The sequence below is a fragment of the Haliaeetus albicilla genome, chromosome 14, assembly GCF_947461875.1.
Source record: "Haliaeetus albicilla chromosome 14, bHalAlb1.1, whole genome shotgun sequence".
NCBI lineage: Eukaryota > Metazoa > Chordata > Aves > Accipitriformes > Accipitridae > Haliaeetus > Haliaeetus albicilla.
This window is the reverse complement of record NC_091496.1, coordinates 27,045,933-27,062,843: the sequence shown is the minus strand read 5'-3', so window position 1 is coordinate 27,062,843 and position 16,911 is coordinate 27,045,933. Positions and strand designations below refer to the sequence as shown.

Here is a 16,911-nt window from a genome sequence, read left to right as displayed (position 1 = left end):
GTGTCACTGACCCAGTTTTGAACCCTTCTTCTTCCTGTTTATATCTCTGCTGAGGCAAGCTGAGCAGAACTGAACACAGCATTCCAGCAAAGATTGATTTACACAATATTAGATTACTTTCAGTTGTATTTTCTACTCCGTTCCTTCAATATTCTAACTTTGCTTTTAGAACCTCACATTGGATAGCAATGACTCCACTGACCTGCCCTCCATGGTGCCAAATGCTTTTTTCAGTGCTGATACAATTCATTTAATATTCAGGCACACTGTATGAATAGTTAAGTACCTTTCTTTCAATGTATATTGCATTTCACTTCTTAGCTTTTTCAAAATATTATATTACCTAATTTTAAAACACAAGTTTTGCTATATCATTTTGCTGTCTGAAAAAGGAAATTTGTTAACTGTTTCACCTCATGCCTTTTATCTGATTTCTGATTCAAGATAATACTTTTCCTCTTGCTTCAAACCATATGGATTATTTAATAGGGATTTCATTAGAGAATATGTGAATCCCCATGCTGATTATAAACAACAGGGGTTTTAGCCATTACTTCAGAGTCTGCACACAGGGAATTCTACTGTATTAGAAAGGTATAGGTTTTGTATGCACCAGCTTTTCCTCTATAGAGCATTTATAATGCCAGTACTGAAACATATTACAGACTTTCAGTATTTCGCAGCTTGAAATATTTTATTCAGTTCACCTGGCACCGAAGCAAAGCTTATCCCCAGATAATCTATTATGCTTTCTTTCAAATGTTTCCTACACCCTAGCCCTCCATATCATTGAAATACCACAGTAGCTGATTCTACTGTAAGTTCAACATTCATTTTAAATTCCTGGCACTACTCCCAGTGGAGCTATGTTAATTTGCAGCAGCTAAAAATATGGCCCAATAGTGCCGTTTTGCTGCATATCCCCTCCTCCCCAAACAAAACAAAGCATTTCGGTGCTTAGAGAACACATTTGTCATATATACAATGCTATTTAACAACACGTTGACAGAGAATAGTATGATATCTAGAATGCTGTGATGAGTGCCTTTAATCTGTTTCAATAACAGCTTACAATGCACTGAAATACCTGTTTGATTTTATATAAAGCATATTAATAACTACTTCCTGAACTAAATTTAATAGTGTTCCATTACTCCTGGCTTTTTTTCTCCTGCTTCAGAGGCAATAGTAGAAAGCATCAGGTCTACCATCTCAGCATATCCTAATCATCAGTTTCCCAAAGTCAAAACAATGTTATAAACTGGAAAGTCTTGCCCACTGGAAATCACCTTGCCAGGAATGGTTCATCATTGTGGTAGGAGCAAAGCAGTATCCTAGTGTATTACGAAGAAAGGAAACCTGGGTCAGGAAGCAAAAGACGACCTCAGTTGCCCATTACCTGTCTCTACACAGGTCAGCCCTCAGCTCTGTGAAGACTCACTGTATTGAACAGATGCCGCCTGTGTGGGGGGCCTGCCTAGTCAGAGGATACTTATTTAAGCCCCTTTGAATCTGTAGACAAGTATAAAACTCACAAGTAGAAATGAAAAATATTGATGACAATCAGAAGGATAATTAAGACAATGAACTTCACAATTATAAGAAATATATACGCTTCTGGTTTTAAAAATAGACAACAAGAAGAACAATAAATCTAATTATTTGGGGAAGTGACCTATTCCCAGTGTGGTCCATTCCTACTCATTAGTTAAACCTTTGCACATTCTTCCCGTTGATGGCCTTGTGATTTAAACAGATGACTGAGTTCCCTCCTGAACAGGGCAGTCTTCTTAAACAGGGACTGAGGAAATGTCATGTCAATATGAAATGAAATCTTTCATGGACAAGATGAAGCAGTAGTTAGCTTAAACGTATTGACTTTTGAAGTAGGGTGACTCTCTGTTAAATATGAGAAGGTGCACTATTAAGGAAAAATAACACAAATACAAAAAACTATACTCTGTGTGCATTGCTGACGCTTGACTCAAAATCATCCTGAAGTTCACTCTGCCTAGGTCTCGGTGGTGAGCACAGGATATTCCCAAAGCTGAATAAAAAGCAGAAGGCCTGAGTGCCTTTATATAAGAGTTTTGCATCAGAGAACAAAATGAATCATTCATCCTACATGGAGAGACAAGCAGAGGTAAACTCAGGTTTTCAGGCTAAGAACTTTAGGCATCTGTGTCATTAGAGGTAGAGGAGGAAAATGCCTCACAGGCTTCTGTGTTGGCGGTAAATCTTCTATATTAAAGGGGAGGAGAAGCTAATTCCTGAATTTCTGGCTGCAAAATCACTGCCTCAAGGACAATGTCATGTCTAAATCCTGCCCTTTGGTCAATCTGTGTAGCACAAAGTATTAGAAAGAGAGGTAGGTTTTAGCCTATGTAGTGTATGTGAAGAATAGCCTAAACCACACATTAGTAAAACAGACTGGAGAGGTACTCCAGCAAGCATTCGAATTAGGTTAGATCCTTGCTCACATTTTCTTCCTCATCACCCATCATGCACCTATTTCCTTTGGCTGTTTAGTAAGTCAGTGCACTTTCTCACAGCAGTACTCTATGGTCTTCACCTCATAAGAGATTTTGCCTGATTACTGGTAAGACCTGCAACATGGAGAACTGACATGCTAGACAAAACATCATTATTCTAAATCTGATCGATCATTGCAAGACAGTGCGCAGCTATTTGTAAAACATGCCTTTTGACTTAGCAAGGCTCTGAAGTTCAGCAGTAGCATACTCCATGTACAATAAATTGCAACGTTCCTCTTACCTCTTGGACTTTCCCATAGCTTTGTGGGATAACTACTGTGCTTATTGGGCATTCTCTCCATGCTCTACTCACAGAAGTTGGTACTTCTGTTTGTATTCAGTGACTGTCCTTACCCCGCTCACGAAGCAGTACTCCATCTTTTCCTGCAGACTTTTACAAAACTCTTCCCAACAAACTGAATTCTCTGTCCTTCAAGAGCCTGAATTTTCAGCTGTTCTTATAGTTTCATCCACTTCCTCCGATCCTTGTACATGATGGCTTGTGAAAGTGCCTTGCCGGATTTGTACACCTCTTCATGGTACCACAGGCAAAAATCTGCATTTTGATCACATCGTTTGACCACTTACTGGCTCTTTCATGTTCTGGAGAAGTTTAATCACTACTGCTTTTAAAGGGTCCCTCTTTTATTGTTGTTCGTTCTGCATTTCTTCTACACCAATATTTTTTTCTTTTGTCCTAAACTCATTTTCTTAAGTCATCCTGGTACAACTGCCCTCCCCCAGGAGTGTACAACAAAGCTCACAGGTTTCATCTTAACTATTCTACAGTCCTCACAGTATATAAGGTCTTAACAGACTTTTAGCAAATCATTGTAAATATGTAAATACAGCGTGAAAATGTTCAGTTGTGTCTCTGATAGTATCAGAGATGATCTGAATGATATAAATAGTTGGGATATGGTGCTATTCCCTGGACTTTTGCTCACATTATTTTCCTCCAGATTGCTGAAATGTGCATTCAAGTAAGGATTTAAACAATTAAGCCTTCTGCAGTGTATATCATTACCTGAAAATATCTAAGCTACTTATTAGGGTAGGTTCAAAGATTCAAGCCATCTGTCACTTTTATGCGGGTAAGTCAAGAGGAAGCCAAAATTTGTTTCAAAAACTTTTACAAATGCTGACAGGAGCAAAGACTCCTGAAAGTGCAGTGAGAGCCGATGGAGAGGTAAAAAGCTGATCTCCATTCAGGACTGCATATTAAGATATAAATGAAATAGTTTCACCTCATACTTAGTCCTAGATCCAGCACCCACAGTGTCTCCTGAAACCTCCTAGAAGAGTTTGTTCCAATGTTATTTGATGTTTTTATCAATGAACCATAGAACACGTGGTTCATATCCGTAGAACAAAGATGTCACCAAGGTAGGTGAGGCAATAAATAATAAGATTAGGGACAAGTTATTGATCACAGCCCAGCAAAATGTACTCTAATACAGGCAATTGCTGCGTACTGTATTTGGATGCAAAGAACACCAGCTGTGCTTACAGGGCGAGAGGCTCCTTGAAGTAGTCACTAGAAGAACCCACGTGCCTCCTCGCTGGCCTGTTTCAATGTTGTGGCCATGGCATTTAGTAAGATGCTTGCACATGCATCAAGGGTAGTAGTAGAATAAGCTGGGAAGACACTTTGCCTCTGAACACAGCGTTGCTGGGACCATTACTAGAACCCTGTTTCTGACTCTTGATAGTCCCATTTGAGTAATGATGTGGGAAGTGCAGAGCGTACAAAGGGGTCCACGAATAATTCAGGTCACGAAAGACACAATTTACAATGTGGAGACTGAGGGGTACTACTGGATTTTTAAGATCTGATCCATGCACAAAGCTTTTGTTCACATAGTGGTGGGTTTTCCAGTCTTGCAGGCAAAGGCATTGGAACATCCAATAGCTGGAACTGAAGATAAAGGGGGAAAAACCAACTTTGAACCCTAAAATGAATGTACCTTCCTAGCTGTGAAGGTAGTTAAACATTGGATCAGCTTATCAGGAGGCTGTAAGTCCATCACAACCTTCGGTCTTCAAGAAATGATTATGTGTCTTCCTATAAAACATACTTTAATCCAGCTTCTGAGCAAAAGGCGGCAGACAGAGAAGGTCAGACCAACTCATTATACTGGTCCCTACTGGCCACCACCTTTATGAAAGAAATCTGTGAAGAGCAGAGCTGAGATTTAATTAATCACGTTTTTAAACTAAAAGCTTTTTATTCATGTTGAGTTTTGCTTCTTTCTTTTGTTCATGAGAGTGATTACCAATTCCATAGAGAAGAGTTTACAGTAAATACGAATAAGAGCTCAGCAATAATAGTTTAAAGCTGAAGTATCATTTTACCATAAATATTTAGTGCGGAGCCTGTGGTGGAATTATGTCATTTGGAACAAATAATGCCTATAATCCACTTACTCCCTTCATCTTTTTGTTCCTTTTAGTATTAATTCAAATTTTAATAGTATTGGAAAAACACAGCTGCTTCTTGTTGGAAAGAGTTATTTTCTCTATATTTACAGGAATAATTGATTGAGTGAGATGAAATCTGTAAATCTGGGTTTTAAAAATGAAATTATATAGTGAACCATGTTTGTCCAAGCTGTTTCCGGGGAAGATGTGTCAATAACCCTTTTTCTCATCCTGTGGATGGTTTTGTTCCAAATGTGATTAAAAGGCTACTGTCAAGATTTAGACACGAGTATTAATCTTCATACAAATTGTTCAATTCCACTGCGGAAGTTTCCCACATTGTGTTCTGTGTGATCTGGAGCAGAACTTTTACTGATAGATGTTCATGCAGTGACTATCAAGGGACATTCATGAACAAAATTAAAGCCTAAAACAAGAGAGGAAACCCATGCCTGTATTTTTATACACCATAGTTATTTTTTTCAAAGAAATTATGAAGGACTTTGTTGTTCACTATAAAATTATCTGATGACACACAGAAGTAATATCAGCAGGATTTTGGATAGTTATCTACATGTAGGTGGCAAACCATGAATCAGTTACATAATTCATACAAAACTTATGTATGCAAAATTCTCACACCCCCTGCAGAATATATGATGTTGGGAGATGTCACATATATTACAGGGAGGGAAAACAGCACAATATTTAAAGAGATTTTTAGAAATGCTACTGGAGCTACTTTTCATACCCTTCTCCTTATAAATTGAGATGAATTATCTGTAACAGTACTGCATAAAATATCTGAAAACAACCAACCTTATGCCTTCCGAGTGCATTATCTTGAGACATAGGCAGACAACTAGCTATGGGTTCCATTGGCAGGCTGCAGATTTCTTGTACTCAAAAGGATAAAAATTCTGTTTCTGGGCCTGTATGTTGTGAGATATTACACTTTATTAATGGAAAAACTGTTATAATTTTATGTACAGAAAATCTGCTAAGATTATGATGTTTGCTGAGTGTCTTTTTTATGTGTGTTTGTAGGGAAAAGTGTTTGCTCTGGAAAGAGTTGTTGTTAGCTAATACCAGAAACAAACTGAAATATGTGTGGCTATGTTTCATTCTCATATTTACTAATGCTGCAATGTAAGCAGAGATGATTTACATTTACAGGTATGCCTCTTTGGAATGACACCATGAAAGACCCTTAAAATTATTCCCATACATAGACCCACCTACATCCACTCTAAACAGAACAAACTCAAAGAAGATGAATCTGTTTTGTGGCATCTACTGCAGTTTTACAACTTAGTTCCACTACACAGTGCAATGAAACGAAAACCTTTCAAAGAGATTCATTAAAGCATAATTGAGTGAAAATACTGACAATTCCAGCAAGGAGATGGTTGTCTAAATGGTTAGGACATGGCCCAGGATATGGGACAAAGCTTCAAATCCAGATCTACATGCAGTGACCAGAAGTTCTTTAACACAGATAATCTTGAAGCAATTTAAAGGCCTTGGCTGGGCACCTCCCAGTACTTCCTAGGGCCAGTACTTTGGTGACCATACTCCTAAAATGTTTCTCTTTCTCTCTCTCTTTTCCGTTTAAAATTGTGTTGATACATCTTTGCAAAACATTTGCATTTGATAAATTGTCATTTATTCAGAAATGTCTCAGCCAGTTCTAAAACAAATATGCTTCACAGACTCTACCAAAAGCAATAAGGAAATTCCTCTACTCTGCATTAAACATCTCCCATCCATACTTAACTTACATACATGTGCTCTTCCAAGACCTGCACTAACATGAGTGATACTTGCCCAGGGGCATGAAGATTTTGCAGTGCCCATCCTCTCTGAAGACAGAACAGTTATTTCACCTCTTGTTGCAAAATGCAGGGAATGAAATTAATCAATGATTGTCAGAGAAAAAAGGAGGGGTTTGGAGAAGAAAAATAAAACTTTCATTTCTATGATTTTTTTTTAATCACATCACAGCAATTTTTTAAAAGTATCTCATGTATAAGATATCCAAATAATGATTGAAAACTATTTATATCCTAGCTTCCCCATCACAACGGAACACTATATGAAAACACAGTGATCAATATTAATTAGTACAACCCCACTGCACACAAAAACATACAAAGCACAATAGCGTTACGAAAAATGCATACAAAAAGCCTCTAGAGGCACTCCAAAGGCAAACTGAAAACCCTGTAAAATCCAAGCAACTTTTGCCAGTCTAATGCAATAGATGAATTTGCTGCTTTGCACAGGTCTTGGAGGAATGTTCCAGAATGTGGGCTTTTCTGGTGAGGGCACCTTTCCCTCCCATGACTCCCACATGTCTCGCTGTGCTGTAGGCAATTGCAGCAGCGATGCTGGGGATTTGGGAAACTGGTACAAGCAAAAGCAGCCCTGAGGCTACTGTGTTGAAACTGGAAAGTAGATCAACATACAGCTGGTCTAGGACCAAGCAGCACTGACATGGCTTACAGCCACCACTGCAAACTGTTCCTGAATTATACTTTTGCCCTTCAGGTACCAGAAGAGGATTTGGGCCATTAGCTCCTATTCTGAGATAATCAAGCTGGTTAATAGATAAACTTCCCACTGTCAGACATCAGAATTCTCGAAAATATTGTTTTATAATTAAAGAGACATTTGAAAGCAACAGTTTCTACACAAACTACGTGCATGATCCCCTTCCCCTCAGACATTAAAAACGTTATTTTAAAGTACCTTTGCATATCCTTTAAAGCTATGAAAACTATCCGATAATAATATTAAATACTACCCAAAGAGCTAAACTGCAGTAAATACAACTCTTCCTAATATGGTAAGATCCCTCCACTTTAAGAAGCCTTCTTTGCATCTTTATGGTACTGTAACTCCCAGTGTTTGTCTAATAGCAAGTGTATTAGATCTGGTTAAATGCTACGAGTAAGGCTTCAGTGGAAAAGACAGCATAATCTCACAGTGCCTAAGGGATGAACAGCTTATGCCAGTGGGGTATCATTTTGCCCTTGAGTAGATCATTACATTCTTTCAGTGTCCTACATATGTATCGATGCATAGTTATGTCTGTAAAATACCCTCTTTTAAACTTCAAACACTGCAAAAGCTACAACCACGTCATTTCTCCTTCAGGAGAGTCTGTCCATTGTGTTGTGTGTGCTAATGTGTAGATCCTGGACCACCATTTTCTCTGTTTTCTTTTGACTTCCATCTAACTTGAATATGAACATGCTGGCAGGGCTCAGGACTTTATTATCCAATATCTATATGGAATCAATTCTGACGGATTTTTAACTGAAAGCTCCTCAGAAAAATTAGCAGCTGTGCACTGTCAATCTGGTAGGTGGTAGGTGCTGAATACTGTCCACTGTGGATCATGTATGGACTACAATGGACTATATTCTGATGGAGTACTGTAGAAACGAATGATATGCCACTCATCTTAGCCCACCTAAAAGTGGAGATCCAGTCTGAATTAATGATGCAGTGTCCCTAAGAAATCACTGCAGAGAGACAGGCAGCTGCAGAGGCAGATTCAGATCACACTAAAACAGGTATCTGAGATAGATAGCTGAAAAGAACTGATGCCTGGAGGTACCTATATGCCATGACTGTGCATAGAGACAGCTGAAATGATTAGCCAGGACCAAGCATCTATCTTCCAGATGGTCTAACGTGGGTGAGATGAATCCAGCCCTCGCCTTCCAATTCAGATGTTGAAATGATTAAAAGAGAAACACTTCAGTGCAACAAGCAGAGAGGTACCTCAGATGGCATCTTTAGCTCCTCTTCCTAACTCTGTAGGGTGCTGAGGAACTTGCATGATGGAGTGATCCTGACTGTTGTGCAGGGAGATGCGAAGGACTAACCCACAGGAAAGCCCAGGCACAGGCTGTGTCTGAACTGGCTCCCCTCTGATCTCTTGGGGGAATAGGTGCCAAACTAGGAATAAATTAGAGGATAGGAGGCAGCAATCACTCAGCCTGGTAGGATAAATATTTGGTCTGGAGAGAGCTCTATTATAAGCATTCCTCAACCTAAATAGTTTCCAATCCACCTTCTGTCTGTGGGTGGTGGCTCTAATGATACGACTGTGGTGGGGTTATTTTCCAGATCCATTTTTAAGCTGGGCCACTGTGCAGATAGGAATGTAAGATGTGAAGGGGTAAAAAGAGCCTAAATAAGAGGAATGCTGACTTAACCATGCTTAAGTTTCAGTCCCGTTGGTTAAGACCCAATCCCATCCCTGCTCCCAGGCGTCCCCATGCATTTTCTATTTAAGCCACTGGATGAAATACAGGCACAGAACTGGGAGCTTGAATCAGAACTGGTAGTCCTGGTGTCTAAGATCAGAAACAAAACAAAAACCCTCTCAGACCTTCTTTACGCAGCTGGGAGGTATCAAAAAGGACAATTCTATGACAGTTATTACAGACCTGGTAAAATTCAAATAGAATTGATATAAATATTTTTTTCTTGTTGTTCTTTTGCGTTAAGGACTCACTTTTGGTCCAGTAGCTGGGCTGACAATCGCTCTAATAATGACCAATTTGTGAAACAGGAATATCAGGTGTTGTTTCCTGACTCTCTTAGACATGTATGTTTTTGGCATACAAATCCCTTCAGTTATCTGAGAAGCACCCAGATTACTGGTAGTAAATATTTTCCAGCTGCATTTGCCTGAGTCTTCTCCCACCCCACCACTTGCCATCCCATCTTTCTTCCAGACCTGGCCCTGGGAGTGCACAAGCACTGTAACATCTGTTTCTGCAGAAAGCAGCACTAGAGCTGCTGACGTGAGAACCCTGACGGTCTCCTCATCCTGTGCCATGGCCTTGTACGCACGGCAAAGCAGAAATTTTCAGAAAGACTCTTTAGGATAACAGAGGAACCAGGAAAGGATTTTGCTTGAAACAATGTCCTGGAACCTTTCAGAAAAGAAGTAACTCAACCCAGAAGCACACCATTATACATGACAACCTGTCAGATAAGTAAAATGATGCAAAAGATACCAATGTAACAAAAGGCAATGGAATGAAAACAGAGTCCCGAGAAAATCAACAACCGGAGCTTAGAGCCCAACTCCTCTGGTGCCTTTGAACATCTCCACAACCCCCATTTAGCAGGGAGAGGAGGTGGTAGTTCAAGGAGCAACCCTAACCTTCTTCACCAGATTCCCCAAGAGAGCACTTGGGAAGCACTTGTGGAGCACTAATGACAGTAAGATGGTGCCTTCAGTGGCACACCGTGAGGCTTGAGCTTTAGGGTGTTTGTTTTACGCCCTCACCTTTACATTAAGGGACTTAAAGCAGTTGAGGTCTTCAGGGCAAGATGCTATCTGGATGTGTGCTTTATCACGCCCATTGCTCTAGGGCCTTAAAGGTGATATAGGTCTCTAAAAAAATACTGCACCATAAATCATCTTTACCATTTTCTTCCCACTGTGACCCTCACCTTCCCCATGTAACAGATTATTATTAGTCTGTTATAAAGTACCTGACCATTTCAACCATTCATCTTCCTCTGGATTGCAGAGCTCGTACCCAGAACAGGGTCCCACTGTGAACCAGCTCACCCAAGATAACGTGACCCTTTTGAACCCATCTTACTAAACATTACAGATCCAGCCAAAGAACCAGCTCAGATGGAATTATATTCTCAAGACCTAAATACTATTCATTTTACTCCTTGCTAGCGGAACCAACAGAGACTTGCTCTGATTCTTTAGCCCTTTGAAAAGCTAATTTGTAGACTAAGCTCAGGTGACAGCAATATTTCTTTCAGACCTCATATCACCTTATTCAAAATAAGAAGTACACTTTGGTTTGAAGGATAGAGAAGGTTTCCAAGCACAGGGAGGAAACAACTGAAATGGAACAGTGGGCTTTTAAGTCACATTGTGCTTGAGCAGGATTATAATGCTCTCAGGGCTGTGTCCCGAATCCCTTCTTCAAACACTTCAGCATAATCAGCTTTCTAGGCCTTTCAGCTCCATGCCAAATGGCAATAATGCCAATGCTGTCCACATGAGCTGAATCACCTCCAAATAAGACATAACAGTATTGTTATCACACGACTCCAATAACACTATGTGGCAATAAAGAAGTCAGGTTTCTTTATCCTGCATTGGAAGAGAGTCTATCATTATTCTCCTGTTAGAAGCAGGGTTACCAAAGCCACAAGGTGAAAAAAACAAAAATGAGAAATAAGCTTTTCATGTTGTCCCTGCCATAGGAGATCCTGATGTTTCTGGATACAGTGGTATTACCAGAAGATTACCATGTGGCATTAGGACACTCTGGAACCTACTGTTCTTGCCGGGTGGGTGCACAGGGAATGGACAGAGGCTTTATCCTGAAGACCTCAGTACAGAGATAACCTAGAAAGCTTCTCTGTGATCGCTTCCTCTGATGCAGTAATTGATTGTGTTGACACTTCCAAGTCCCTCCAGGGCAATGTTAAACAGTTCAATGGACACCAGGGTGGTGTAAACTGAGCTGGTGCATTTTCCCTGGAATATTCACAGGTAGCTAAGAGATGAAGAGGTAAGAAACTGGTTTCTCAGCTATAACTGGGAAAAATTCTGGTCTTAAAACTTCACTGCCAGCTCACTCAGTTGGATGCTGGTCTTGTTTAGGAGGCAACTAAAAAATCAGTGACTTCTGGTGCTGCCTAGCTGAGGCTCGTGACCAGCATCCTCGCTCGCCTGCTAGGCTGTTTTCCACTAATAGCTTACACTTACAGGCCACAGACAGCAATGCTTCACGTAGCTAATTACAAGCTGGCAATCAGCTACTGAAACGGAGTAAAGATCAGCAGCCTGAATCTTGTCTCAGCTGTCACTGGGACTTTAGCCATGAACATTTCAGCTGCCAACAGACATGAATGATTCCATATGTACAGTAAATTTAGGGTGTCAAAGGCTCTGTCACACTTTAAAACAAGGGTATTACTGGCATTAGAGGCAATAATGGACCACCTGGGCCATCACCAATAATACCATGGCTACTCTGGTAATTATCATGGGCATTGACAATTCATTGTGAGATGGAAGCCCCCTTATATGGTGTGTGTTGGAGAGGTTTGGACTACAGAGCTCCATCTTTGCATCTTGGGCAAGCACAAGGAAAATATTTGGCTGTGACTATGAGGACAGGCTTTCCGTAGCTTGCTAGTTATGGATGAAAAGCTGGCGTGTAAACAGACATGTTCTGACCAAGCCTGAATTAGACCTCAGCCTCTTAAGTTGTAGAATTACACACACATACAGACTTCAGGAAATCAATACAGATCAATTCTCTCTCATCTTTTATTTAGATATCTATAAACTGAAGTTGTGCAGGCTACAGCTGTTTTTTAAGGAAAAAAAAAGTCTTTGCAAAAATAGCAATTCATAGAAACTCAACTTTTCATAGGAACTTACCACTTATGACATATTTCTTGCCAGAAAGTTTGTGTGGTTTTTTTTTTCCAAATCCAGAATGAAATTAATTTTCAAAATGAGAAAACCCACAGAATTTTCTCAATACTGTAGTAGTATTAGCCTTTTTGGGACAGGCTGGCAGCCTGGGATCAAGTCCCCCTTCTGCACAAAGCATGGGTCTTCAGCATTAGACTTTGTTGGGATGGTTTATTTTACTTACACAAAGTAGCTTTCAATAGATTTGGGTTTGTTTTGATGCAGAATAAGAACATTTTTAAAATGTGGAAGAGTTCTGCAGAATGAAAGAACAACTCTCAGCCAGCTCTACTCCTGCAATTCAGGTCAATAACTTGTTCACCAGAGCACTGCCATGGCAATACAAAATACTGGAAAATAAAAAGATGTAAGAAGTGACCCTCTCTGAAGAGTTCCTGACAATTTGAGCTGAATCTCAGTACAATATCTTTATCACAATACCATCTTTCCTCTCTGAAACTGTCACTGTCACTATAGTAACTGCCATATTAAAAAAATTCCCCTGCTAATCTTGAAATATGAACATATACCTAAAATAGCCACGCTTATTGTACCAGTAATATCACCAAAAGATTTTGCAGTGCTTTCAGAGAGATCATAAACATAAAAGTTATAATGAAGAATCATTTTGTATTTAATAGAATAAGTCTGCTAGCTGTCGTACATGGAGTTACATGGCGTCATCTCCTTAATGAATTAAGATGATGATACAGAAGAAATAATGGAAGAGAGTGAAAAGATGGAAGTTACTTCAGAAGGGAGACATGGCTAGATTGTCAAAGACAAGGTAGAAATTCTTTTCTGCTTTACAGCTGTTACAAGAGCAAGTGGTAGTAATGATAACATGCAATCTCTTTTCATATTGCTGGAAGATAACGTAACTGCATTACCATGAGCAGACATAACTCACCATGTCTTGCTTGCCATTGTTCTCCATGCTGGATTGCTCCTGGATTCTGAAAATCACTGGGAAGTACTGTGAAAAATTGCATGTCACGTAGAGACAGCCAAGGGATAAGGCAGATCCCTACTGTACAATATATAAGGATCAGCATAAATTAGAGCTAGCACATGATCTGTCCTTCTGTGTGCAAAGAAGGATTTTCTCCCAAAGTAATTAGTCTTTATGTGCAAAACGCTTTTTTTACATTACTTGTTTATAGATGCCTGATCAGATACTAATCACTTTATCATCTTCCTTAACCTAAATTTTGTTGCTGTTGTCTAGGATTTTTAGCATGGTAGCGGACACAGATAGCAGTCAACAATGTAAATGTATCTATCTCAAATCCATAATTTTTGTTTCTTCCTTTAATTGTTTCATTACAAGTTGTGATGTAATAATTACAGTCAGTTATCCTTGTTCAGAATACAAATGCTTAAAAATGGTTAAAACTTTGATATATGAAGTATCAAGCTCTGTTTTATATGTCACTGAACTTCCTTTTGTTGACTTACATGCCTGTAAAAAGTATCCTGCAGGCAATGCTGGACATGAAACAACATTTTTTAGCAATATAAAAAAAGATATATGCATACACAGAACCAACTTTCCACACTGTTCCTCCAACTTATTCTAAACTACAAGCACACACTATGGAGGCAAGGAGGCAGGCTGAGACCCAGTCTGTAAGAGTGAAATGGAAGTTGCTTATTATCTACCCAGTCACTGGCTTCTCAGCTGAGACGGTCAAAGAAAAGGAAACACCTGTAATGGCTTTACAGTCAAAATAAATGGATTGAAATGGAAATGGATTGAAATAATTTAGTTGACTGAATTCAGGAAATATTTATTACATGTCAATGGCCTTCAGACTATAACTGTACTGAAAATTAGCTAGAGTGAGCAACCTACTCTTTGGATCACACCTGGGTACGCAGAGCCACGCTGCAGACTTTCTGTGCAGCTAGGAGTCCTTGCAGCATGTCGTACAAGTCTGTGTGTTGCCTTGGCCTGAGCTGTCTAGTGCTTCCTTTCTACTGAGTTACAGAAAGCCCCGTTTCTCCTTCTGGCTTATGAAGCGAACGGTGGGAAGGCATGAGCTTCCCGTCAGATCATATGTGGCATTGTGCGTGGCTGTCTGCTATGAAGTGGTTGGTTTACTAGTCCAAGTGAATTCCCAGTCCAAGTTTTAGCCCAGCATCCATCTGTGTCAGTTGGAAGGACCACTGGAATGTCAAGCAACAAGGTTTTGTGTGTGGATAGAAAGGGCATGAGCAAGATCCCTACCTGTATTACGACGTCCTTAGTGATTTTAGGCCCCTTGGATTTTCTGTACGTGATCTATCCCATTGCCTGCACATATCTGTGGTTCAGGCTGAGTCTGCTTGCACAGAGGTCAGCTGCAGAATTTCTGTTGACCTAAATGGCAACGGGAACAAAGATTTCAGCAAGTGCCATAAGAAGAATAAACTCTGCATCCCAAACACAGTGGGCTCCTGAAAGAGAGGAGAAATTAAAATATGACGTCATCTTGGAAACAAAACAGAAATTCAATGTGTTTGCAGAATTCATTCTCATTTTCAGATCTCTGTTCAGAGTATCACTAATGAAATAAAACTATATATATAAAAAAAATAGCCTAAGCTTCTGTTACAGGCAATGAAATCTAGAAAACCTGAGAATCAGAAAGGAGACTTTGCAGGATTATGAGACCAAGAGGAGGAGAGAAGCTTCCAAAGTTTGGTTGCATTTGTTCAAGAACAGAACTTTAAGAGGGCCTTCTCTATCTGTTTCAAAACCAAAATAAAAATCTGTCCCCTCCCCAAAAAGAGTTCTGAAATGTATTCTGTATCTTTACTGAACAACTTACTGCACACCGTAACACCAGCACATACACTTAATTAAAAGTATTAAAATGTCAGAACTCTATCAAGAAGCTGGGAGATGTTGGCCTGTGTCCCAATTAGTTCTTTTATTAGCTACTCTTGTAGAATAATTTTTAATGAACTGGGGATGGATTTGATCAGGAACTGATTTAAAAGAGCAGGTTATAAACAGTATATTGTTGCAGTGTAGGAGATCAGGTTATGCCCCAATAGAATTAGCTGTTAGACTGAGACACTCTTATAACCTCATTTGTGTTAGAAAGAATTTTGTTTCTTATGTGGAATTTTAAAATTATTATTTTTTCTATGTATTTGCTTTAGACAGACAAAAGGATGCATTTTTAAGGATTTCAGGTTTATTATATACTTTGAGGTTTGCAAGGGAAGAAATAATGACATGGAACAGTGACTGTGTAGGTTTACCTGAAAACTTTACAGATACAGGTGTTAAACAGAAGGCCTCTGAAAATTTGGGCTTAATGGTAAAATTTCCTCAGCTTTAAAAAGAAAAAGACATTAATTCTCTCAATATCTGTTGCAATCCCCCACTAGGACCGCATGGCTTGTCAGAGGCCCAGTTCGGTAAGATGCTGATAACGTGGATGGGAAGATGAGCACCCTCTGCCCTGCAGGATTTGGTGGGAGAGGAGGCTGTTCCTGACTTCACCAGAGCACTCCTGCACTTCAGGAGAGGCATCCTCACTTCTGCTTACTCTATTTTCTACAAAAACATATCCTAAACTCCAGGAGTCAAACTGACATATGTCAGCATAATAGGCCATGTACAGCCTTCTCTTATTTTATATCAAGACCTTAACTCAAAAGAACCGAGAACACACTTAAAATTAGATAATTGTTTAAAATTAGTTTAATTGTTTTTCTGTCTCAGGGGCCAAATTATCTTTGGTTTTACTAATTTATTTTTTTTTCTTTAACCGTGAACCAAGTTCCATAAATCCAGCCTGGGATCTGAAGTCTTATTAGGTTTCTCTCACAGCAAGAAGGAAACCAATGATTCTGCAGCTGAGTTTCTAATTACCAATCGTATTAATGATCCATGGGCCAGGACATGACCCTCCCTGTCCCACAGATGTTCTGGTTCTCCAGTGCTTACAGGTATGAAAAGAGAACGGGTCTACTGAGAGAAATTTTTCCATTTTTTCGGCATTAGCCGTTTTACTGACCACTTTAAATAAGATTACCACATTTAAACTGAGTAAACACTGTGCTCATTCTGTCAAACTTCAGTGATCCACCATGCTTTGAAAATAGCTTTGAAACCTCTTTTGGTTTATTTAAAAACTTTTCCTTTCCAGAATATTCCTTGGAGATTTGCCATTTCTTTGACAGCTTGGAGAGAGACCCATCAGGCAGTGTTTCTGGTAATGTATATTGAGAACAAATCCATGTAAATCTTGCCTTTCCTCCACATTAGAGATAGAGTTCAACTTATTTAATATCATTACAGAAAAGGTCTGCTTTTCACTTGACTTAGATGATTTTATAATTTAATGTTGTGGTTAGGAAGAGGGTTTATTAGTAGGAAATAGATCCAATCCTTAAAAAAAAACAGTAGGGCAACTGAAACACCTCCTTTGCTTCTTGAAATCAGAATCATTCTATTTTTGGAAGATCATGTCA

At 39.4% G+C, this 16,911-nt stretch overlaps 1 protein-coding gene across 1 annotated transcript in view; it reads right to left on the bottom strand.

The window, feature by feature from the left end:
* Window positions 1-13,393, bottom strand: part of CTTNBP2 (cortactin binding protein 2) — a 138,000-nt gene extending 124,607 nt beyond the window's left edge. Inside the window, exon 1 of the mRNA XM_069802074.1 lies at window positions 13,352-13,393. Within this exon, the coding sequence (XP_069658175.1) occupies window positions 13,352-13,378 (27 nt within the window). The 5' untranslated portion in view covers window positions 13,379-13,393. The remainder of the gene's footprint in view (window positions 1-13,351) is intronic.
* Window positions 13,394-16,911: the final 3,518 nt, after the last annotated feature.